This window comes from Ipomoea triloba, chromosome 1, assembly GCF_003576645.1.
Source record: "Ipomoea triloba cultivar NCNSP0323 chromosome 1, ASM357664v1".
Lineage (NCBI taxonomy): Eukaryota > Viridiplantae > Streptophyta > Magnoliopsida > Solanales > Convolvulaceae > Ipomoea > Ipomoea triloba.
In genome coordinates, this window is record NC_044916.1 from 108,182 (window position 1) to 131,339 (window position 23,158).

General features: G+C 36.8%; 4 protein-coding genes across 4 annotated transcripts; all 4 read left to right on the forward strand.

The window, feature by feature from the left end:
- The first annotated feature begins 481 nt into the window (after positions 1–481).
- Positions 482–2,441, forward strand: LOC116015071 (bZIP transcription factor 60). The gene is made up of 3 exons (XM_031255076.1): positions 482–1,170; positions 1,349–1,572; positions 1,873–2,441. Exons 1-3 carry the CDS (start codon positions 497–499, stop codon positions 2,157–2,159), a joined length of 1,185 nt encoding a protein of 394 aa, XP_031110936.1. The 5' UTR covers positions 482–496; the 3' UTR covers positions 2,160–2,441.
- Positions 2,442–3,705: 1,264 nt separating this feature from the next.
- LOC116031366 (pyrophosphate--fructose 6-phosphate 1-phosphotransferase subunit alpha) lies at positions 3,706–9,342 on the forward strand. Its single transcript, XM_031273548.1, has 19 exons — positions 3,706–3,862; positions 4,895–5,067; positions 5,198–5,310; positions 5,433–5,507; positions 5,592–5,705; positions 5,798–5,865; positions 6,104–6,187; positions 6,587–6,640; positions 6,847–6,927; positions 7,018–7,111; positions 7,192–7,265; positions 7,368–7,478; positions 7,570–7,614; positions 7,693–7,749; positions 7,968–8,072; positions 8,156–8,272; positions 8,394–8,497; positions 8,648–8,813; positions 8,951–9,342. Exons 1-19 carry the CDS (start codon positions 3,773–3,775, stop codon positions 9,068–9,070), a joined length of 1,845 nt encoding a protein of 614 aa, XP_031129408.1. The 5' UTR covers positions 3,706–3,772; the 3' UTR covers positions 9,071–9,342.
- Positions 9,343–9,779: 437 nt separating this feature from the next.
- LOC116031373 (UDP-glycosyltransferase 74E2-like) lies at positions 9,780–11,879 on the forward strand. The gene is made up of 2 exons (XM_031273561.1): positions 9,780–10,644; positions 10,894–11,879. Exons 1-2 carry the CDS (start codon positions 9,988–9,990, stop codon positions 11,626–11,628), a joined length of 1,392 nt encoding a protein of 463 aa, XP_031129421.1. The 5' UTR covers positions 9,780–9,987; the 3' UTR covers positions 11,629–11,879.
- Positions 11,880–12,870: 991 nt separating this feature from the next.
- Positions 12,871–21,244, forward strand: LOC116026082 (AT-rich interactive domain-containing protein 5). Its single transcript, XM_031267534.1, has 14 exons — positions 12,871–13,218; positions 13,726–14,699; positions 14,895–15,043; positions 15,131–15,170; positions 15,650–15,702; positions 16,239–16,284; positions 16,858–16,950; positions 17,405–17,527; positions 17,647–17,698; positions 19,081–19,153; positions 19,741–19,807; positions 19,902–19,952; positions 20,303–20,395; positions 20,774–21,244. The coding sequence occupies exons 2-14, from the start codon at positions 13,728–13,730 to the stop codon at positions 20,876–20,878; spliced, it is 1,917 nt and encodes a 638-aa protein (XP_031123394.1). The 5' UTR covers positions 12,871–13,218; positions 13,726–13,727; the 3' UTR covers positions 20,879–21,244.
- The last annotated feature ends 1,914 nt before the right edge of the window (positions 21,245–23,158 follow it).

Below are 23,158 nucleotides of genomic sequence, written 5' to 3' on the forward strand. Positions count from 1 at the left end.
TTATTAAGAATCATTTTTACAAGTGACAAAGTTAATCAACGATGACAGTAAGAAACAAAAATTTCCATATATAACATACTACGTATTTTTTTTATTTTTTTTAATGCTGGCTTGAACCCACTTTCATCATTTATGTGGGAGTGTTAATCGGGACACCAGATGTCACTTGAAGCATAAAGAGTCAACAATTGTCTCCACTAAGGCTTGAACCTACTTTCATCATCCATGTGGGAGTGTTAATCGGGACACCAGGTGCCACTAGACCATAAGTTAATATATATTTGCCTATATTAGGGAGGTTAGCGTAAATCTTAACAATTCAATAGTTAATATATATTTGCCTATATTAGGGAGGTTAGCGTAAATCTTAACAATTCAATAAGTGCATTCTATAATTATCTAATAATACAGGGGAACTTCTGAATTTACTTGAGCAAATTATTTTTGTTTTTTGTTTTTTGTTTTTGGTCTTGAATTCTGATTTCTGATTGGTTGGATGACGCAGTCTCCACCACTAAGGAAATGTGTCCGGTTTGCTAAGCACGGACCGGAGGGAAGTCGTAAGGAAAGTGCCTCTCCTTCACCTCGAAGAAAAGCTGTCTTCCCCATCTCCATAAATTGCTCCCCCAAAAATGAATTTTCTCGAAACCCTTTTCGTTATCTATCTATTTTATCCGTACTAGCTCTGCAGTCTTTTGTCTCTTGTCGATGTGCGATGGTTGGTAATGGCGGTATCCCAGGGGAGCAAAACATAGATTTTGATTGGAATCGTCTAGATGACGACAATTTCTTGTTTGCAGCAGTGGACGAGGGGTTTTCCAATCTTTCGCCGGATTCGTTACCTCTGTCGATCGGGGACATCGAGGAGATTTTGATGAAGGACGATGATGCTGCGCCTGACGACTTCATCTCAGAAATACTTCTCGATTCCCCAGCTGAGGCGTCGGCTCCTTCTGGGGAGGTGGCTGGGATTGAGGAATCGGATCATTCCGGAGAAGTCGTTGGGACTCCTGATACCAAAGGATCTAGCGGCTCCGAAGTCGAGGACGATGGCAAGGGAAAGGAGAGGGACACAGTGGAAGGGGTTGAACAGTTTCAGCAAAAGGCGGATAACGCTGTCGAGGTCCTCGCCGATGACAATGATGATCCGATCGCAAAGAAACGCAAGCGGTATTCCTCTCCTAAAAAATTATTGTTTATTCATTGCCAGCTTTATTCTCAGAGCAATTATATGTGTCTTAAACCCAAGAGTTTGCCTTTATATCTTTTCTTGTTAATGTTCCCATTTTGGCCATGAATGTGCTGTCATAATGATCAGTTCTTTTTATTGTTCATTTTACTCTTTCAGACAACTAAGGAATAGGGATGCAGCGGTCCGATCACGAGAGAGGAAAAAAACGTATGTTAGGGATCTTGAATTGAAGAGTAAATACTATGAGTCAGAATGCAGGAGGCTGGGGATAATGCTCCAGTATTGTCTTGCAGAAAATCAAACTTTGCGTCTTTCCTTGCAGAATAGCAAGGCTGTTGGTGCCTCCATGCCAATGCAGGAGTCTGCTGTGCTCCTGTTGGGTAAGCCCATCATACTTGCTTGTTCATTTTGTTCTCTTTTTCTTTTGTGTCTGTAAGTTTTCAACACACCTTTCACCTACCTATACTAATCTTAAATGCACTTGTTGCTTAGCATGTATGCTGTGATTTCCTTATACCCCTGGCTCACTGTTGGTCACTCCTGCTGAAACAGTCCATGATACATTAAAAATCATTTTTTTATTTGTTTTACTTTCACACACAATATACATATAACATATTATTCCTTCTCTTCCCCAAATTGGTTCTGCATAATGATCTAATTAAGTTTGAATTCTGCAGAATCCCTGCTGTTGGGTTCCCTGCATTGGTTCCTGGGCATCACATGCCTGCTTATTCTTTTGCCCCTGCTCCAGTCAACTCCACTGCGAGTTGTTCCTCAAGAAGGGCAAGAAAACAAAAATCAAGCAAGTCTAGCCCCAGGAAAGGTGGGAAGTAGGACTAATAGAATTTGGGTCATCCAATCCATGATGGGCAAGAGATACAAGGCTTCAAGATCGAGGATGAAGTCCACTTCTGTTCTTGCACAAGTGCCCACTGTTTGGGTCTGTGGGATGCTGGCCTGGTGATCAATCCTTCTAAGGATCCTTGTCATTTGGTCGAGGATTCTTCTCAGCAGAGCTGCAGCAAGCCAATATATGACTAGATAATGGTTTTCTACAGTTCTATTATCCAGTTAGTGATCATTAAAAACTAAAGAGTAGTGTTGAGTTTCAGAGTTTGTATGGTGTTCTATCTTTGATTCCCTTGTTTAACTTATATCTTTTGAACCAACCCCCTGGTGAACTTATAACTATCTGTTGTGTTATAGCAATAAGATGTTCTTGACCCTAAACATAGAATTCTGTTAATAAGCGCATGGTCATTTCTTAGTGGTTACTGAATATGTGAAGGAAAGCAGGAAGTGCTTTGACACAGTTGCCGCAGGTATATACGAACATACATAAATAGGGAGAAATTCGTAGTTGTAAATTGTTGGTCCAAGAGGGCAAGTGTTGTGGAGAGCTGGAGTAAGCAAGAAGAATATTGATTAGCTGTGCGGTAGTTATAAAGTTATCCCTAGCTTTTCGTTGCGTGAAGTGGTCACTCACTCTCTAAATAGGACATGTCACCCCTCTTCGAATGTGACTATTAAGGCCTGGTTTGGTACACACGCTTTTAAATAAGTGATTTCAATAGAATTGGAGTATAATCTCATAATTGTATTGTTACAAATATTTATTTTTAATTATTAACTAATTTTAAAATCTTCGATACAAACAAATCATCAAATATAGAGTAAAAAAGATGACTGTGAGACCTCAAAAACAGTAATATAAATACTAACACGAAAGGAAGACATCAAAGTGTTGATGGAAAAAACCAAAATGAAAAAAATGTAGGCACTAGGCAGTGTTGATGGAACAACCCAAAAGGAAAAAAAAGTAGGCAGCGGTAGGTGAGAAGCAGAACAATGCTACACAAACGTGGTACATCCCTAGAGGGAATTTACACAGATATCCCTGAGCATATTCTTGTTCAGATGCTAATTTCTTTTCATCTTTTTGTTTATTCTACCCCCAACCAAACAAATAGTAAATGCATATATTCATCATTGAAAAAACAAGTTTTATGAATTTATCCAAAGTTAACCTGCGGTTATTCAATAATTGTTCCGTCCCCATTTTATGTTCAACTACATGATTTGTTTAAATCATATATAATTCAATTTTTATATTATAAATTATTTTTCATACATTTTTCATTATATATAAATTATACAATTAATACGATTGAATGACCAAGTACCTTGCGCTTAAATGATACATCTGTGACTCTCCTAATCTCCGTGAGAGAAAGTTACAAGATCGAATGGTAGTGGATATTGACTATGAATTATAACAGATATAAAAGTATAAAACAAATACCAAAAAACGATTAAATGAGTTTAAACGAGTACCCTGTTTCGTTGAGGGCAGGTTCAGAATTTCCGGACCTACCTCGTGGCAATAGTGTAATAATATAGATAATTAAGGGCAAATGCTGAAGAGATCCGGAAGGTAAAAGGTTAAGCTAGTGTGGTCGTTGGTTGTATCGCCGCTTCTACCAGGTATATATATATAATAATATATAAGCAGAGTTTTCAAGTGATAGTCACTGTGAGTCAGAAAGAGTGCCCAGCGGCGAGAAAGGTCAAGTGAAAATGGATTCGGACTTCGGACTGGCGAGAGAACTCTCTGATCTGCAAAAGCTCCGATCTCAGTATCGGCCCGAGCTTCCTCCCTGTCTTCAGGTATCTATTCTTCCTTCATATTTTCTCAGTCCTACAGTTTTTATATGCAGCCACTGGATCGTTCTCGATTTACACTGTTTTTTCTTTATCGTGGAATGAGAATTTATGTGCAACAGAGCTGTGCTTACACTATTCCATTTTTGCCTCTATACAGTATTATCGATTTAGTACATTCGTGCTGCTTACTTAGTGATGTGGTCACATGTTACAGGACTGCTTGATTTTGTCTAATCATACTTTAGCGTTATCGTGCATCTCTAATGCTAGCGCCCGTTAGAGTAGATCTGAGGCGTTAATGCTTGTAAATTGTTATGTATTTGCTTCTTTTTTTTTTTAATGCAATTTATGTCTTTTCATGTTAGGATTGCCAGTGATTTGATGCCAGATTCAGTCACAGTCTGTTATTAGGCAGTACTGTAGATTTTCTTAGTTTAATTAACCTAGTCTGTGCTGTTTCATTTCTCTCTTAAAAAAATTAAATTTAAAGAACTTATACCTTATTGTAGAGACCACTACATTATTTTTGGTTGCTTTGATCCGTACATTAAGAATTTCAATAATATTTTGCCACACTATTTGGTGGCTTGAGTGAATTACCTGTTTTGATTGGACAATTAACTCTACCTTGACATTTCTGAGAAGTTGAGAAGAACACTGTCCTATTGGTTAGGTTATCCTTCCCATGCACCCAGATGGTTTTCTTATTTGAAGTTTCTGTCATGGGGAATAATAATTCTAGAATTAATAAAGATAAGCTAGCTGAAAGGTGTACTAGGGGTTTAATGCTTAATAAAGTTGAACTGAAACAAAATACATGTAGCCCTGCCCAACTAGATTATTAGGTTAATATGTAGAACAGTTGAGCTCAAGTTCGTTGGTGTTGTTGCTATAGACTGTTATTCTTCATTTTCATGTGTTTCCATACTCCTGGCATGCTGCAAGAGTTGATGTGGGCTTTCTTTTTGACTGTCCTCTATTTCCTATTTGGTTAGTCCCTTGTTTATTTCATGTCAACTCTTGCATTTTTAATAGGGCACTGCTGTCCGTGTGGAGTTTGGTGATGCAACTACTGCTGCAGATCCCTCTGGTGGACATACCATAAGTCGCTTGTTTCCTCATACTTTTGGTCAGCCTTTGGCTCATTTTCTGAGGGCAAGTGCCAAGGTCCCAGATGCTCAGATAATTACTGAGCACCCAGCAATTAGGTATCAATTTGATGATTATGTCATGCTGTCTTGGCTTCTTGGCCATTCCATTACTTGGATATCATTTTTCTCTCCTCTTACTACCAGGATAATGCAATTCTAAGATTTGGTCCTTTCTTTTTCTCCATAGGGTGGGGATCGTTTTCTGTGGTAGACAATCTCCAGGAGGACATAATGCCATATGGGGTCTTTATGATGCTATCAAAGTTCACAATCCTAATAGTACTTTGCTTGGATTTTTGGGTATGGGTTCTTTACTGTAGCTTTAAGAGTGTATGTACTTCTATTGTTGAGAATTTTGCTATATGTGCTTGTTTGTAGTTATGCATGCACATTGCTAAAGCTGATTACAATGATGCCTTCAGGTGGGTCTGAAGGTTTATTTGCCCAGAAAACACTTGAAATCACTGATGATATTCTGGCTACCTATAAAAACCAAGGTATCAATTTTGCTTTCAAGATTTAATATTTAGGTATTTTGGTGTATAGACTAGTCTACAGTTTCTCGATTTTATCTTGTAAAGGGGGCTATGATTTGCTGGGAAGAACAAAGGATCAAATCAGATCAACTGAGCAAGTTAATGCTGCACTGACTGCTTGTACATCTTTGAAATTGGATGGCCTTGTTATTGTTGGAGGTATTCATGATGTGTGCTATTTCTCATGGTCATAATGATGTTTTTAATATACAATTCTTCAATTCTCTAATATGTGTTTTCACTTTCTATAGGAGTAACATCAAACACAGATGCTGCTTATCTGGCAGAAGCTTTTGCTGAAGCTAAATGCCCAACAAAAGTATGTCTTGCTTATGGGAATTTTTTTACTCAAAATTTCCTTTGTACATAGTATGTTAACAGTTAATATATGCACAGTTATGCATGTGCGTGCATGTATATACCTGTTCACTGAACTTTGTTTATGTTAATGATGACCCCATTCTGTTCTGTAGTTTCTTTTTTGACAGTTTGAAGCTTCATTTACTTGTCTTCTAGTTATACAAGTATCACAGCAATTGATTACTACATTCATTCAGGTTGTTGGAGTTCCAGTCACATTAAATGGAGATCTAAAGAATCAGTTTGTTGAGACAAATGTTGGTTTTGATACTATATGCAAGGTATTAACCTCTATTTTTGTTAAGTTGAGAGATGATATATATGGAACCATGTTTCACAGAGATGATGATATACATCTTAATGTACTTTTGACCCTTTTCTTTGATATGTTGCATTTTGGATGTTAACTTGGTTAGCATATTTTATCTGTTGATGACATCTGTAGAAGCATTATGGACAAATATAGGCCCTATGGGCCTCTGTAAACCGAGTTGTGTACATTTTGTTTTCCTCTCATTTCCAAAAAAAAAAAAAAAAAAACTAATAATAAAATAAATGAAGTTTGTTTGCTTGTACATTTTGTTTTCATCTTTACTCTTTTCCTCTTAGGGCATGTGGAACTGAATGACTTTTCAGGAAGAAAACAAATTAAATTTGTTTTGTGCTTTGATGTTTTTCAGGTTAATTCCCAGCTTATTAGCAATGTCTGCACAGATGCACTCTCAGCAGAGAAGGTAATGGCTGCTTATATTTCTCTTGTTGCATTGAGTCTGGATTAAAAGCCTGGTTTATGTTCCCTTTCCTGGTTTTCAAAGCCTTGTCACATTTTTGAAAGACTGTCATGACTCATGATGTCTTTTTTTTTTAGTAGATGGTTTATATCTTTAATCTATGATTTGCCCATCCTCTGATTTCTAGTTGTGCTTTTTTCCCTTTGCAGTATTATTATTTCATCAGACTAATGGGCCGAAAGGCATCACATGTTGCCTTAGAATGCACTCTACAATCACACCCAAATATGGTTTGTGTTTCATGTCTCTGCAAAATTATCTGCTGCCTTCTCAGTATTTTATGAATTTGCGACCACTAAGTATTTGAAATTTTTTGGCAGGTGATTCTTGCTGAGGAGGTAGCTGCATCAAAGCTTACTCTTTTTGACATCACAAAACAAATTTGTGATGCAGTGCAGGCCAGGGCTGAACAAGGCATGCAGTTATTATTGTTTTGTTATTTTTCTATTTGTGGTTTTTAGTGTCAAACTGTCTGACATAGATTTCTTGTCCAGATAAATACCATGGTGTTATCCTATTGCCTGAGGGGCTTATTGAAAGTATTCCTGAAGTATATGCTCTGTTAAAGGTAAACCAGGATCGTGAACTTGTTTGCTTGGTTATTGCATTTCTTCCCTAAATCATTAGGGAAATCCCAGGAATATTTGTATTTAATATTTTCTATTTCCAGGAAATTCATGGTTTGCTCAGACAAGGTGTTTCTGCTGATAACATTTTCTCTCAGTTGTCACCATGGGCATCTGCACTTTTTGAATTTATGCCACCCTTCATCAGGAAGCAGGTAAAATGATATGGGTCTCCACAAACCAAGTTGTGTCAATTCCACTCAAACATATAATAGTGCTTACTCTTGAAATGTTGCAATGCTACAGCTCCTTCTGCACCCAGAATCTGATGACTCTGCTCAGCTATCTCAGGTAATCTAAGTTGCCTTGATGATGCTGTATGATTAACTTGTCTCATGTGATGATGGTTTTGCTTTGCTTTCTCCACAGATTGAGACAGAGAAACTTCTAGCTTTTCTTGTAGAAGAAGAAATGAATAAACGGACGGTGAGAAAGCTGTGTATTTGACTTCAGCATGTGACATACTCCGTTAACATATTCTGTATTTGACTGGGAACTTTTTATTTTTTCTTTCTGTTTTTGAAGTTAAGAAAACTTCATCTTGGAAATTATTATTACTGTACAATTTTGTTTTAATGAAAAATTCTATTGATTAGTATTCTTTCTATTTATGTGCCTTGCTTTTTGATGTTTGGTTTCTTCAGAAAGAAGGAAAATACAAGGGGAAGAAATTCAATGCTATTTGCCATTTCTTTGGTTATCAAGCTCGGGGATCACTGCCATCGAAGTTTGATTGTGACTATGCTTATGTGAGTTTTCTTCTGGATAATGTAGTTCATTACTCTTGGTTTGATAGAATTGGACTTTTAACGAAGGTACATTATACTTTCAGGTGCTTGGTCATGTCTGTTACCATATTTTGGCTGCTGGCTTGAATGGTTACTTGGCAACTTTAACTAACCTGAAGAATCCTGTGAATAAGTGGCGTTGTGGTGCTGCTCCAATAACTGTAAGTTTCGTGCTACATTTTCTGGGGCAATAGAAACTTTTCTCCCTAATTCTTTTCGCTTAAGTTGTGTACTTATTGTATGCATTGTTTAAGGTTTTGAAAGACCATTTTGTGACTGCAGGCTATGATGACTGTCAGGCGTTATGGTCATGGTCCTGCTGCTGATTCCTTTGGGAAGCCTGCTCTTCATCCTGCTACTGTTGATTTAAGAGGCAAAGCATATGAGTATGTCAATTTCATTTTATGATCCTGTTATTTAAAAGGGTAGAATTTTTGTGGCTGATGTGAAAGGTGTCTTCTTCGCATAGAATTTCAACAAATGAAAGATTGTGTTCAATATTTGATGTGCTTTGTTATGGGTTGACTTTTTTGCAGGCTTCTGAGACAGAATGCCACAAAATTCTTGTTGGACGATGTGTACAGGAATCCTGGACCTCTTCAGTTTGATGGCCCAGGTGCTGATGCAAAGGCTTTAACCCTTTGTGTTGAGGACCAGGATTACATGGGCCGGATCAAGGAATTGCAGGAATATCTTGATAAGGTGCTGGCATTTCCTTTCTTCTTATCACCCAAGACATATAATCCTACACTTGGACGCATTTGTGCAAAGTTACTTCCCCATCTCTTCTTGCTTGATGCAATTTGATTGTTAATGTGCATATGTTTTTCTTCTTCTAGGTACGCACCATTGTGAAACCAGGTTGCTCACAGGATGTGCTGAAAGCAGCTTTAAGTGCCATGGCTTCTGTAACAAATATTCTCTCAGTTATGTCAAATGGTGGTAACACAAACTTCTAAGCAAGAGCAGACTATTAGTCTATCTCAGAAATTTTGTGGCTCTATTGCTGCTAGACTGCACCTTTGTTGGATATCAATTTAGGTGCAGAACAAGTAGGTTATGGTGTGGAACGTATCTTTAGTTTTAGTTATTGTCTTTTGACCCCTGTAATTTTGAGTTGCGAAGTAATTTCATGAATTGTTACTGCGGGATGAGGAAGGATTCTTATTTTTCTGCTTTAATAAGAGAACTTTTTACTCTTTTTTTGTTAAAATAATTGGGATGCACTTGATTTGTAAAGAGTTTTTTCATTGCTCTTCTATACCACCAAACTTGTATAGCCAGATTGCGGTGCATTAATTAATTGAACACTCTGCTGTTAATGATTGTTGAAATCTAGGACCCTTCACTCCAGGAGTTGAAGAAGTTTACAGTGTAATCTGTGAAGTTAATTGCTGGAATATTCTCAGCTAGGAGCAGATCCTGTGATTCAGCTTTAGCCATTTTAAGGCTGATCTATGTTGGTTTGTTTTTCTTTTGTCTCAATGTATTTGCAAATATATATATATATTTCCTGTGGGTAATGAACTATCTTACGTATGTTGCAGTATAGAATTCTTCGTAGCTGGTACCCAAGGCTTTGCCACAGCCATTTGAAATGTCAGAAAGCGTCTAGAAGAAAGCTTGTGGATATGCGTCGTATTATATGCGTATTTGTCAACTTAAATAAGTCTTTAAGACTATTAATACAATAATACCAGATATTGACATTTGGATAGAAGATTGCAATTTTTAAAGGTAGTAAAATAAATTATTCTTATAGCATCTTTGGCTGTTCCGTCAAAACAATGGATACGTCCAAAAAATGCTGGCTCTTGTGAACCTATGTCTGGGAAATTTTCAACTCAGAGAGCCTTAGCGAAGGATAGATTGAGCCATGGAAGAAGAGAGAGGTTGTAGAGCTAATGTTCATGTTGTGGTGCTTGCATATCATGGACAAGGCCACATAAACCCTATGGTCCAATTCTCTAAACGCCTAGCCTCCAAGGGAATCAAAATTACTGTGGCTACCACACTCTCTAACACCAAGGCCCTGCAAGCTGTTTCTAGTTCTAGCTCTCTTCGATTCCTATCTGTGTATGATGATTGCACTGAAGGTGGGGTTGCTGGACTGGGAGGATTTAAAGGATTCCTTGATCGGTTTCAAGTAAGTGGCTCTAAAAATCTTAGCAACTTCATTGCACAACATGATAGAAGTGAATATCCGGTGAAGTGCCTTGTATATGATGCTAACATTCCATGGGCTTCAGGCATAGCATCCAACTTCAAAATCGCTAGTGCAGCATTTTTCACTCAATCTTGTGCTGCTGCTGCCAGCTACTATCCTATGTATTGTGAGGTATCTGGAACGCCTATGCCAGAATCTGTTTTTCCATTGATTGGATTGCCAAAGCTTGGAATTCCAAACCTGCCATCCCTCGGTCCTACTGATGGCCGTTATCCCCCAATAATCATGCACTTACTAAGCCAGTTTGACAACATTCACAAGGCTAATTGGGTCCTGATGAACTCCTTTGATCAGTTGGAAGAAGAGGTGAGGTAAACTATTTGTATGTATACAAAGGAATTATATGTGCCTGAAGATATTCGATTGATCTTGATTTTTGTTTTCCTTAAACATGCTAAACAATGACTATCATTTTCCCCTTTTCCTTGGGTAAATTACACTATTGCAGTGCCAGTATATTCAATTGGTGATTCTGATTGCTCATATTCTCAATTCAATATGCATGCATTCATTCATTATTAAGAATAGTGAAAATGGATTTGCTTCCATGAGCAGGTTGTTGAGTGGATGGCTAAGCTCTGGCCAGTAAAACCTATAGGACCTACTGTGCCATCTTTTCACCTGGACAAACGAGTGGAAAATGATGACGACTATGGCTTCCATACTTATAAGCTAGATTCTCGTGACTGCATGGAGTGGCTTAGCAGCAAGAAGCCAGGTTCAGTTGTTTATGTGTCGTTTGGAAGTGCTGCACTACTAAGTGCAGAACAAATGTCAGAAATAGCTACTTCTCTCAAGCAGAGTTGCGCCAACTTCCTATGGGTAGTGAAACCTACCGAACAAAGTAAGATACCCCATAATTTTAGTGAAGAAACATCAAGTAAAGGATTCATAGCAAGTTGGTGCCCCCAACTAGAAGTTTTAGCTCATGATGCAGTGGGATGCTTTGTGTCTCATTGTGGTTGGAACTCAACTTTGGAAGCCATATGTTTTGGGGTGCCCATAGTGGGAATGCCCCAATTTTTAGACCAGATGATTAATGCACATTTGGTAGAAAAAGTTTGGAAGGTGGGAATGGGTGCCGTAGCAGATGACAAGGGGTTCACTCGGAGTGAGGAAATAAGTAAATGCATTCAAATAGTTTTGGAAGGGGAAAGGGGTAAAGAGATTAAGAAGAATGCTCTTCGTTGGAAGGAGTTGGCGAAGGAAGCAATAGATGAAGGAGGGAGCTCAGACAAACATATTAATGAAATGGTGTCATACTTGATCCAACATGAAGCCTCCAACTAGACTTCAGCAATGCCACATTGTTCTTGCTCTTCTTTAAGCCCAACACCCGTATTTATAGCAATGTTGTCATCATAGTTTAAAAACGGTTACTTTTAAAATTATAATAAATGAATGTAGTACGACTTTATCAATACTTTATTCACAATATATTGCTCATTGTATTGTGTTCAATTCTTTGTATTCACATGTTTTCCTCCATGACCAGTCCTTTTACATTTAATTAGGTTATATGGAAACCTAATCTTTGAAAATTTTTGTTTTACCATATAAGAATATTATCTATAAATTAATTAAGGTTAAAACAATATTAAATATATACAAATCATAAATTATTTGAGTTTAATAACAAGTACGGAGTAATAAAGTTCATTCTTAATTTGTCTATCTTACATCATTTTGCGTATCTCATATTGTTGGTTTTATTGACTACCGGGTAGTTAGTCGGTAAGGCCGGGGTAGTTAGTCGGTAAGGCCAACATAACCGATCGAATAAATAGAAGACAAATATTTGAAAAAAAAAAATAAAGAACACAATGATTTTAACGTGGAAACAAAAAAAGTAAAAATTACGGGCCTTTTTGGGCGGTGCCAAACCAAAATTCATTATCTAGTAGAATGGATACAAGATTTATGGTAATTTGAGATCTACATGGCAATTATCTATTTATGGTGAGGTAGGGTAATTAATAAGGTTGGAAAATGATTTTATCAAATAGAAGGATAATTTAAGGGGTATGAACTAATTCAGGTTTACCTTGATTGTCTTTCCATAATTGCGTAGTTGCCATATAATTCCTTCCTTTATCGTCGCGGTTGGCTAATCAAGTTCCGAACAGGGGCTATCTTCAAATAATGTCCCAACTGACTAATGGGCTGATTTAAATTCGTGTCCCATCACATCACATATAATAATTGTTATAAAACTCGAGGATGTACACTAGATAAATATTGTTTATTTGTGCATGATAGATTTGACCAATAAGAAGTATAGATAAGAATTAAACTCGTGACATTTTGATAATCACAAAGTTAAAAGATCGACATCTAATGAGAGCGGTTTATTAACCTTCTAGGTTGACTGGTTTATCTTATTGTAGGCCTAAGTGGTTCCACGGTGCAAAGACCAAAGTGTCCTAAAAAATATCATCAATTGGGGGTAGAAAGTCAAAAAATCAGGGGTAAAGTAGACATTCCATGGGGCAGTGGAGTCCGTCGAGGGTCCAAGGCGTTTTATCGGTAGAGCCGAAGGCGTTGTTTTGAACAAGGGAAAGCGCAGCGGTAGCAGCCGAGAGAGGCTTGCCTCTGTTTCTCTCTTCTGTTCCGGTGTTGTCGTCTTCATCCATCCAAACTACTCCTAACCCATTACCATGCGTTTTCCTTTTTAGTCCCTCCCACCAAATTTCTTTCTTTCTTTCTTTTTTAACATTTTTTTTTCGCACACCGATTTTCTTCTCTGCCATTCATACACCCACAATTACTTCTACTCCGACTCTCAAACCTGAAATACAAATCAAAATAAAAAAAAAAACCCTACACGCCATTGCAGCTCTCCCCTCAACTGATCCAAGCTTTGCTCGACACTCTGGCAAGGTATCTCCTTCTGTTCTTTTTTGCATGTGTGTTTTTATGTCCACATTTGTTTTCATAAATATCTACTGTTTTTCGCTCCGAGTGGTAAGCCGGAGATATGTTTTCTTTCCAAATTCCAATGTTCAATGAGACTCGCGGTGTTGCTGCGCTTAAACGCTAAAGAGTTAAAAAGAAAAACGAAAAACAAAATACAAAACACCAGATTGCTTCGTGTTCGTTCTTCCACCGACCACCGTGTGGAACTAGGGTTTCACTTTCTCAAGATACATTCTCAGTTGTTATTTGTTATGATTTTTTCTTTATTCGCCCCAACTTGCGTGCTTTTTGTTTTTTGGGTCCACGTGTACAAAACTGTTCTCCTTCGCTTGACCTGCATGATCTGGCAGCCTTTTGCATTATTCTGACTTTTATGCGGAGATTCATTTCCTGTCCATATATAAACGTTATGTTTGTTCATATAAATTCTTCATACATGATACATGTAATGTACCTACTGTATGAAAATAGGTATGGGAATGGGTAACAATGATGTAGAAATAGAAGACACTGAAATGCAGTCACAGGGTGTTGGAAAAAATGAGCAGGGGCTGGATAAGAAACAAGTTGATGCTGATGTTAAACCTGAGATAGCAGAATTGCCTCTCTCAGCTTCTGTGGATGAACCAAAATCCAGTGGTTTAGAGCAGCAGCATAATGAAATAATTACAGAAGCAGAGGACAAAAAGAATGAACAAGATGGCACCACTGGGGACAGTGATGAAAGTAAGGCAGAGAATGAGGAAGGAGACCAATGCAAGGCTAATGTTGAAGGTCAAAGAGAGGCTGGAGATGAGATAGAGCAGAACACTGCAAAGACTGAGATAGAGGACAATTGCTATTTAAAGAATGAGGCAGATGAAAAGAGCAATGCAGGAAATGAGGTAAAGGATCAAACGAATGCAGCCACAGATGACCCAAGTAAACCAAGAGATGACTCAGGGGACCAAAACATTGCTGAAAGTGACTCAAAGGATGTTATAATGGGTGGAAAAGAAGAGCCACATTTAATTGAAAATGGAGAGGACAAAATTCTCACTTGTGAGGCCTTGGAGGACAAAGAAGCTAATGACGATGCTGCAAAGGGAGAAACCCTTAGTGAAAATGCTCAACTGCCCGATGAACAACTCACAAATCAGGTACCTGAGGACACGAAAGGAGGAATGAGAGGTTTGGCTCATGATGGTGAGAATGACATTCCCGAAAATGGAAATGAGATGATGATTGAAGAAAAGAAGGAACCTGAGGATAAAACTACTTCTGCTAGTGTTATTGATGTTAAAGATGCTAGTCTGGGTGAAGCTTCAGAAACCAAAAAGAAAGTTAATTACATTCCTGTAAATTTGCAAGAACCTGTAACTCCACAAACACTGGTGAAATGTTCAGCAGGAAAATCTGGACAAATTAGTGGGGAAATGTGCAAGAATAAGTTTGGTTATGTCAAGGTATGTATTGCAGTATCTGATTAGTGGGGTAAGTTTGGTAATTCTGGGGAATTTTCTTTTTAATTTTTTTTCCCTTGGGGGAGGGGGGGGGGGGTTTAGAAAATGTCTTGGTAGCTTACATTGTATATTCATGTGGATGTTAAGTGTAAACTACCCTGGGTTTTCATGTTACTATTTTATTACTCTAATTTTTAGATGGATGATGATGCTGATGATGATGACGAGGACGATGGAACTCCAGAAGATCAAGCAGCCTTTATGAGAGAAATTGAAAATTTTTATCGGGAGAGATCACTGGATTTTAAACCACCTAGGTTCTATGGGCAGCCACTGAATTGCCTGAAGTAAGTACCTCTGTGATTGTGCATATTTCTTCTTCTGTTTAAAATAATTTAATGATCTATTTATTCATTTTTGTTCCTGGATTCTAGGTTATGGAAAGCTGTAATCAGGTTGGGTGGCTATGATCGGGTAAGAATGTATCTCATCTTGAGGTGCTTGGCTTTGGATAATCTATGCAATGAGCATTGGGTTTATTCTTCTAGTAAACTGGGCTATCATACTAGGAATTATGCCTATATTTGTGAATCCTTATTTCACTTTCTTACAAGACTACTAGTACTAATAAAAGCAATAACTAAGAAGTGCTTCACTAAGCTATGTGGACATGGCTATTTTTCATATTATGCATAGCAAACCTTAAAGTTTTCTTCCCTTGGGCGACTTCCCCCCAGAGCGGTTTTATTGGCTGGCACATGGTTATAATCTTGCAACTTTTCTGTTTTGATGCCTTGATTCTTGATATTCAACTGGGTTGAACTTGCTTATGTGTTCTGTTTTGTTGCATGATTGATCTAATTTGTTGAAAGAAGAATTCAAACTTGTGTAAAGTTTTCCTTGAGATGCTACAAAGTTAAAGCACTTAAGCTGCTGTGTCTGGGTTTTGATAGGTGACTGGATCGAAGTTGTGGCGGCAAGTGGGCGAGTCTTTCAACCCCCCCAAGTAAGTACCATTGAGAACTTCAGAGGGAGGCCTCTCAGACCTAGTGTCGGGAGTTCAAACCCCATTCTTTTCTGATGTACTGAACACCAAGTAGCAATTGAAACCTTTTCATATTCATTTGTGTAACCAAATTCTGTGTTGGCTCATTAAATTGTAGAACCTCTTCATGGTCTGGGCTGGAAGCACAGAATAAATAATACAGAGGGTTCCCATCCAAATTTTAATGTTGCCATCATATGTTTGAAAAACAACAAATTCAATTTAGTTTAAATTGGTGGAACAGTTGTGAACCATACGCTAGTCTTATCATTTGTAAGGCTAAAAGTTGTCCAACTTTAGTGTTTTGCTTTGTAGAAGAATTTGGAGTATCATATTTCCAATATATATTTTAATACTAGTGACTGAAAGAGCTTAGAATCTTAGCTTGCTAGTTTATTCAGAATTAACCAATGGTCTAAAGTTTAGCTTTCTATTATTTAGTTTTTTGTTCTTGTTCCATCTTCAAATTTAATGATATCATAATTTTTGTCAAACAGGACTTGCACAACAGTTTCGTGGACATTTCGCATTTTCTATGAGAAGGTAATATGATCAACTTAACTTACCCCTGGAATTCTTAGTTGTTTTTTTGTTTGTTTTTTGTTTTTTGTTTTTTGTTTTTTTTGTTTTTTGTTTTTTTTTTGTTTTTGCAAATAAAAAATTCATCTACAAGCATGAATATTGATACAAGTGTTCATTCTAATATAAATCTTCAGTTTTGAATATGCAATTGGTTTGTTGAAAGTTGAAACATGATGAATTGGTGAACTACATAAATAGTAACAGTAGCAGCCAATGTATTTAGTTTGTATCTTTATGTTAATTTCCTTAACCTTTACATTCCTTACCTTCAATGATTTGATTCATATTTTCTACTTGCATCTGATAACTTAAGTCTAGAAATATGAATAGATGAATTTCATGATCACATTTTGAATCTTTTATTCCACATTCAAAGTATCCATTTTGTTTCTTACTCTGGGCATTTGTGGGAAATCAAATTAGATATTAGAATTGCTGATTTAAATTATTCACATATTGATGTATTAGTTATTTGTATTTTTTATTCATATAGTTTCAATACATCCAGTCGTCTTATCTTCCCTCTCAATTTAGGCACTTCTAGAATATGAACGGCATAAGATACAAACTGGTGAGCTTCAACTCTCAATTGGTTCTCTCCCTGATCCTTCAGGTGTTGACAATGAGGTAAGGTTCTTCTGACATTTGTTAGCACTGTATTTGGACAATTTCATCAATTGTTGGCTAGCGAGAGCTATGGATATGCTATGTTCAAAGTTTTTTTCACTAATTTGAGTTTTTCCCCTGTATCATGAGGAAAACTTCTCTACTTTGAGATGTTCAATAGGAGCAAAAAATTTCTGTGTTTCACCACTATAAACTTGTTTATGGATGTTGGAAACGAGAGATATATTGCAAAAATTAATTCAGATGAGAAAAATAATCCAGTAAACCTTGGCATGACTGCATGAGAATGTATGCACTGTATTATTTATTTATGCCTTTAGTAATGACCAGCTTCACTTTGTTGACATTTTAATAATTTTGCTTGAAATAAGTTCTTTTAAGCCCCCCACCCTTTATCTGCATAAACCTTCTAAACATTTGATCTGCAAATTTACCTTCTTTAGCAAATATTCAGGGAAATGGCCATCAAGCTTCTGGATCAGGCAGAGCACGAAGAGATGCTGCTGCCCGTGCTATGCAAGGATGGCATGAGCAACGCCTTCTTCGTTATGGTGAGGTTGGTGAGCCAATTATAAAGGTATGGTGAAATTCTAAAGGGGGCCTAGAATTCTTTCTTTAATTATTATGATTGTTTTAAAAATTTATTAAATTCTATCCATGTTTGATAACATTTTACCAATTATCATTACTTAATAGGACAAGAACCTAAACAGTATGGCAAAACGTGAAAAGAATCTCAAAAGTATAGGTAAGCTTCTTTCTGGTTAATTATTTTTACAGTCATGGCCTTCTTTCGTTCTATGAAATGTTGATCTGTTCTTGTTAATGTGTTTTTAGCTTTATGTTCAATTCATCAATGCTTTGAGAGTCATGCAAATTTACAAACTCGTCTGCCTGGGCTTTTTAACTCCCAGAAGATCCTGAGCACTTAAGAAATAAGAAGATTGTTACTGGTCTTAGTGAGACAATTCAAAATTACTTGAGCTTCTTTATGATTAATGTTTTTTATGGTTTTGCTTTTCTTTTGTTTTATGAAATATCAAAATTTCCTTGTTAAGATGCTTTTAGCTTCAAGTTCAAGCTTTTAGACTTCTAGTACTAACTCTTCCAGAATGAGAATGGAGATTGATGGTACTTCAGCATCTTTTACTCCTCGTCCAACTGCAGAATGAGATTAATCAGAGTTGTAACTCTATGATGTTAGAATTGTGAAAAAAAGTGGTAACACAGAACTTTTTCTCGACTTTGAAATTTTATATTTCCTCAGTTATTCACAATGGTCAATGGCTCAAGGTTTTAGGAACTTTTTTTTATAAAAATATCTAGTAAATTAAATACCTAAACTTCTGTTGCCATTGATGCCATGCCACTTTAAAGTGAAATAATGTGAAGTAGGCAAGTAGAGTTATAAATTAGTAACTTCTTTCTAGTTGCCAATCTTGTTGGGACATTTTCAAAGCACGTAGTAAAACAAAATAGGGAGTTATTGGCTAAAAAGTTGAGCCAGCTGTTTCTTTTTTGGTGGTTGTTGTTGTTGTAACATTCAAAGGGTAACAAGTAATTTATAAATATTTCCATTAGAGGAGTGAGATGACCTTATGGGGCAGACAAAAATTGAAAGTAAGACTAGTACCAGAGATAGGAATAGTATCTATCCTCTACATTCTACAATTTGCATTAATTTTTTAAAAATGAAGGTTGGGCTTGGGGTAGCCACCAGATGCTCACTCATTGGCCATTAGGTTGTGCGAAGAATTTATCTAAAACAAAGGCAAGGATATATAAAATCTTCTCTCTGCTGCAGGGATGTGGAAGCCTAAAGCTTTAGGTTTCACCTTTTTCAATTGTTGTGCATGGTATATCTGATTTGTAAATAAGGAGTTGAGAAAAAGATAGCCCAAGATGGTGAAACTGTGAGAAGAATGTCTTGTGGCTCTTTGTGTTTCTATTAGGAGTCCCATTTTGTGTTGAAGGAAAGCACTATATATATACAAGATTTCATGAATTAGTATAATTGCCCAATAAATGTTCTAATTGGTTTCCTAATGTATGGTTACACTCAATGTGATCTTTTCCCATTCTCTTGAGAAACCAATATACATTTGAATTGAGCTTTTGGTATAAATGCAGGTTCTCTTAAGCAGAAGAGGCCTAACGAAGTTGAACTCCCTGTGAAAGCAGCACGAACTGAAATGTCTAGGCAGTTAAGTTTATAGTATCTGGTCTGTTTTGTTTATTTTTCTTTGCCCGAGTTTGGTGTATGGATCAAGCACAGCATGTTTTATGTATTCACTGTAATTGTGATGCGCTCCATAAGTTCATGTCTGCTTTCATCTCAAATGCATGCAGTTGGTAGTTATGACTATTTGAAATTGTACATTGTAAGCAAAATGTTACTCTTTATTTACAGTTGTGCTCATTCTTAGTATTAATCCTTGCAACCAGTTAGATTTTTATGAATTTGTCTGCAGCAAAACAAAAAGTGATGAAAATAGGCCTGCCAACTAACCAAGCTCACTCAAGTGTTTGAGCTCCTTGACTTGGCTTTAAATCAATGATAGCTTGTGTTTTGTGTAGATTTAAAGACAAAAGGTTATCACAAATCACTGTCTCAGTTCAAAAGCATGATTGTTTCCCTCTTATATGTATCCTGGGGATTAATACTGATCAGTGATTGTCCTTGTAAATCACACTCCTATGTCAAATCTTCTAATGCATCCAACTTGATGAAAGCCATTGCACTATTGTTGTGATTTTGATGCAAAATTACCTTTGTTTTTATTGTCACAGATTGGTTACTACAGTTGTTGATGTTGGACCACCTGCTGATTGGGTGAAAATCAATGTGCGGGAAACAGTAAGTTCCTGTTTGGCAGAACAGAAAGTGAATATGTAGTCTCTCTTTTTGTTTCCCTAGGAAGGTCTAACTGTAATTGACATCTAATGAACAGAAAGATTGTTTCGAGGTCTATGCCCTAGTTCCAGGCCTGCTACGTGAGGAGGTGTGTACCCGTGCACTTTGCTTCACAACCGTTTATATGTTTGCATCTCTTCAGATTTATTTTTATTGTCTGCTTCAATGTTTTTTCCTTTTCGCTTGTTTCATTACTAAGCAAACCAATTGGTTCATTATTTAGTATTTTCTTTCCATTTTCTCCCTTTATTTCATTAACTTGCACATCTCAATGGATCTGAATGTGAATTGGATTTGTGCGGGAGGGTATATATTTGTGATTATAGTCGTGACACCCTAACTACTGCGCTGTACATCTATCACTTTCATATTCATATAGATAGAAATACATTTCTCGGCCATCACAGAGTATTCATTCCCATGACTTGATTGTCCTAGGTGCGTGTTCAATCTGATCCAGCTGGACGGCTTGTTATAACTGGTCAACCTGAGCAGCTTGACAATCCTTGGGGAATTACTGCTTTCAAGAAGGTGCAGCATTATTTTTACCTTTGGACTTCAACGTTGGCTTGTTTTGCTCTTATACCATATTATTTGATGTACAAGATGATTGCTATGATAAGGTTTGATACGTAACAGGTATTAAACTAGAAAAAGGTTTTAACCAATAGGCAATAGCCACATAAACTGTCAGTGGATTGAGGTTTCTGATCTCCAAAGTTGATAAAGTAGTTGGTAATTGCATGTTGTTTTACTGAATCAGTTACTAGAGTTAAAAATTCATTTCTTACCTCAGTTTTGTCACAATGGTTAAATATAGAAGTCAATCTTAGCACCAAAACTGAAATTATGTTTTTTGACAATGGTTAAGGTTTTAGAGAAAATGTGACAGATTTATTTGGATTGCAGGTAGTAAGCTTACCTGCTAGAATTGATCCTCTTCAGACTTCTGCTGTTGTAAGCCTGCACGGACGTCTCTTTGTACGAGTCCCATTTGAGCAGTCGAATATGTGAGGCCAAAGTTGTGTGACATATAGCTGAATCTGACAAAGCATAATGAGTTTGTGGATGTTGACTATCATGTATGAACAATCTCAAGGTATTGACTATCGGAACTATTTATGAATTTGTTGAGAGATTAGATGTTAATGTGGTCTGGATAAAAACTAGAAGTTAGTAGCTAGATGGTAGGAAGGGGAGCAGATGGAAGAACTCAGTGGGTCTGCTTGGGTGTAGGATTTTTGATGTGTTGTGATGTTAAAAGTAGTGGAGGAGTTTGTTCATTTGCACAGTATAGCTTTTAGGAACGCTTAATTTGTAGCCAGGGACAGGGAAAATACAAATGCAATGCATTGTGTTGCCGTATACTGAGCTTATTAATCTCATTTCATGAATGGCAGCTTCCATAGTGAGTGCACAGGTTTACAAGAAAACGATACGCAAGGGTTACCCTTTGTTGTTTTAGGATGCATATATTCCATTCCATAGTTGCCTGTTTTCCCACAGCTCACCAACAAGAAGCATGGTTTTTCATTTGGTATGTGTTGGTACTAGGCCAAAAAAATGTAGGTTTAGATGAAGGGAAAATGGTCAAATAGGCTTTAGAATTTTACGGGAAAAGTTAAAGGTCCTTAAATTTTTGAAAGACAGTTAAACACATGAACTCATGATTTTAGGGCATCCCACCACTTTAGCCATAGCCAAGTTAACCTGCCAGTAACCTCTAATAAAATCCACCTTGGCGGTTGACTTGTCACATAAGCAAAGTAAAAAAAAAAAATCAAATCAAATCCATTTGCTCATCACCTCTTTCAAGAGGTGCATACCGGTTATGCAAAGGTGCGGCGGTCTTGAAGCATAGCACAGCACTAGGTTGGGTTAACGGCGTAGAAATTGATTGTCGAGTTTTAGTTAGAGGTAAGTTTTGGGCTAACGGGGGAGGAGTAGGAGGTGGGATGATGTCATTTGGCGGTGGAGTTTTGGGGGCCCTAGGCTGCTTTTCCCACGGGAAGGGAATTATTATTCCTGGAGTAGATCAGAGGACATGCAATAATAGAAACGAGAGGATTCTTCATCAACTGATGATAGTCTTGAATGGGAAAGGATGTTCTTGAGGATAAACCATATCCATCTTCTCCTTGTGGTATGCTATAATATGCTTTGCGATGTTCTTTATTGTAGTATCTGCTCCTTCATCCTATTGTATTATCCATTTATTCGAGGAATAACTCTCTCGTAATTAACAGACACACTAACTCACTAGTGTAACTATTCAATATAATGCCAAATGAATATCTATTCAGGTCAGTACTTACAATGCACTGTTTGCATGCTAATACACACACAATCTACAATGACTTCATATAAAAAAAAAAATTATGAATACACGCATCGAAACTAGAAATACATAGAAAGAACACGAAAAAAATCATAATAAGCAGTAAAAAAAAGAATACTTAACAAAGTGAAAAAAAGGACTCAAAACGCATTATAATAATCTTCTTTAAAAAACACATAATAATCAAGAAGAAGTAAGCATTAAAATTCAGACAACACACCTCTCTAAAGAATAATGACATTGATGGGTATTATATTCAAACAGGCAATGGTAATTAATAGACCGATTAAACATATAATCTATCCCTATACAGTAAACATATCTAAAATTTAGAGAAGCTCAAATTCATTAATCAAAGAGCATAAATGCCATAAGGTGATTTACTTGTTAATTTCTAATTAACTTTCCTGTTTAATTCTTCGAGCTCTTTCTTTTATCCCTCCCACTTAGACTTAGTTCAACCTGCTCAACTATATAAGGCATAATATTAAAGACAATCAACACATCCTTAAGTGATTAATTCCAGACATAAAACAATAGAAACACATGATATAAGAAACCACGTCATTTACCTGCTTACTCAAATCCTTCTTCTTAATATCCTTGACGTAATCCTTCTTAATAGACAAGCCTGCAAGGAATATCAAGTGTTTGATGATAACCACAAGGGTAAAAAAATAATGTATGTTATTGTTGGATATTTATATAGTAATGGAGATTAATATTTCAGATGAACTATCATGAAAGCTTAAATAATATTTGAAGTTTAACATTTACATGCTTTCTCTAATCCTTAATCTAAATATTCTTGGCTGAAGAGTCGCAAGGCGAATAATGTCATTGTAGAAATTGACATTTTAAATTTCTGCACTAGTTTTAGTTTTGTTTGTAGAGACTTTTCGTATGTGAGTCTTCTCATTAAGCAATGTCGTTCAATTGCTAGTGACATTGCTTGG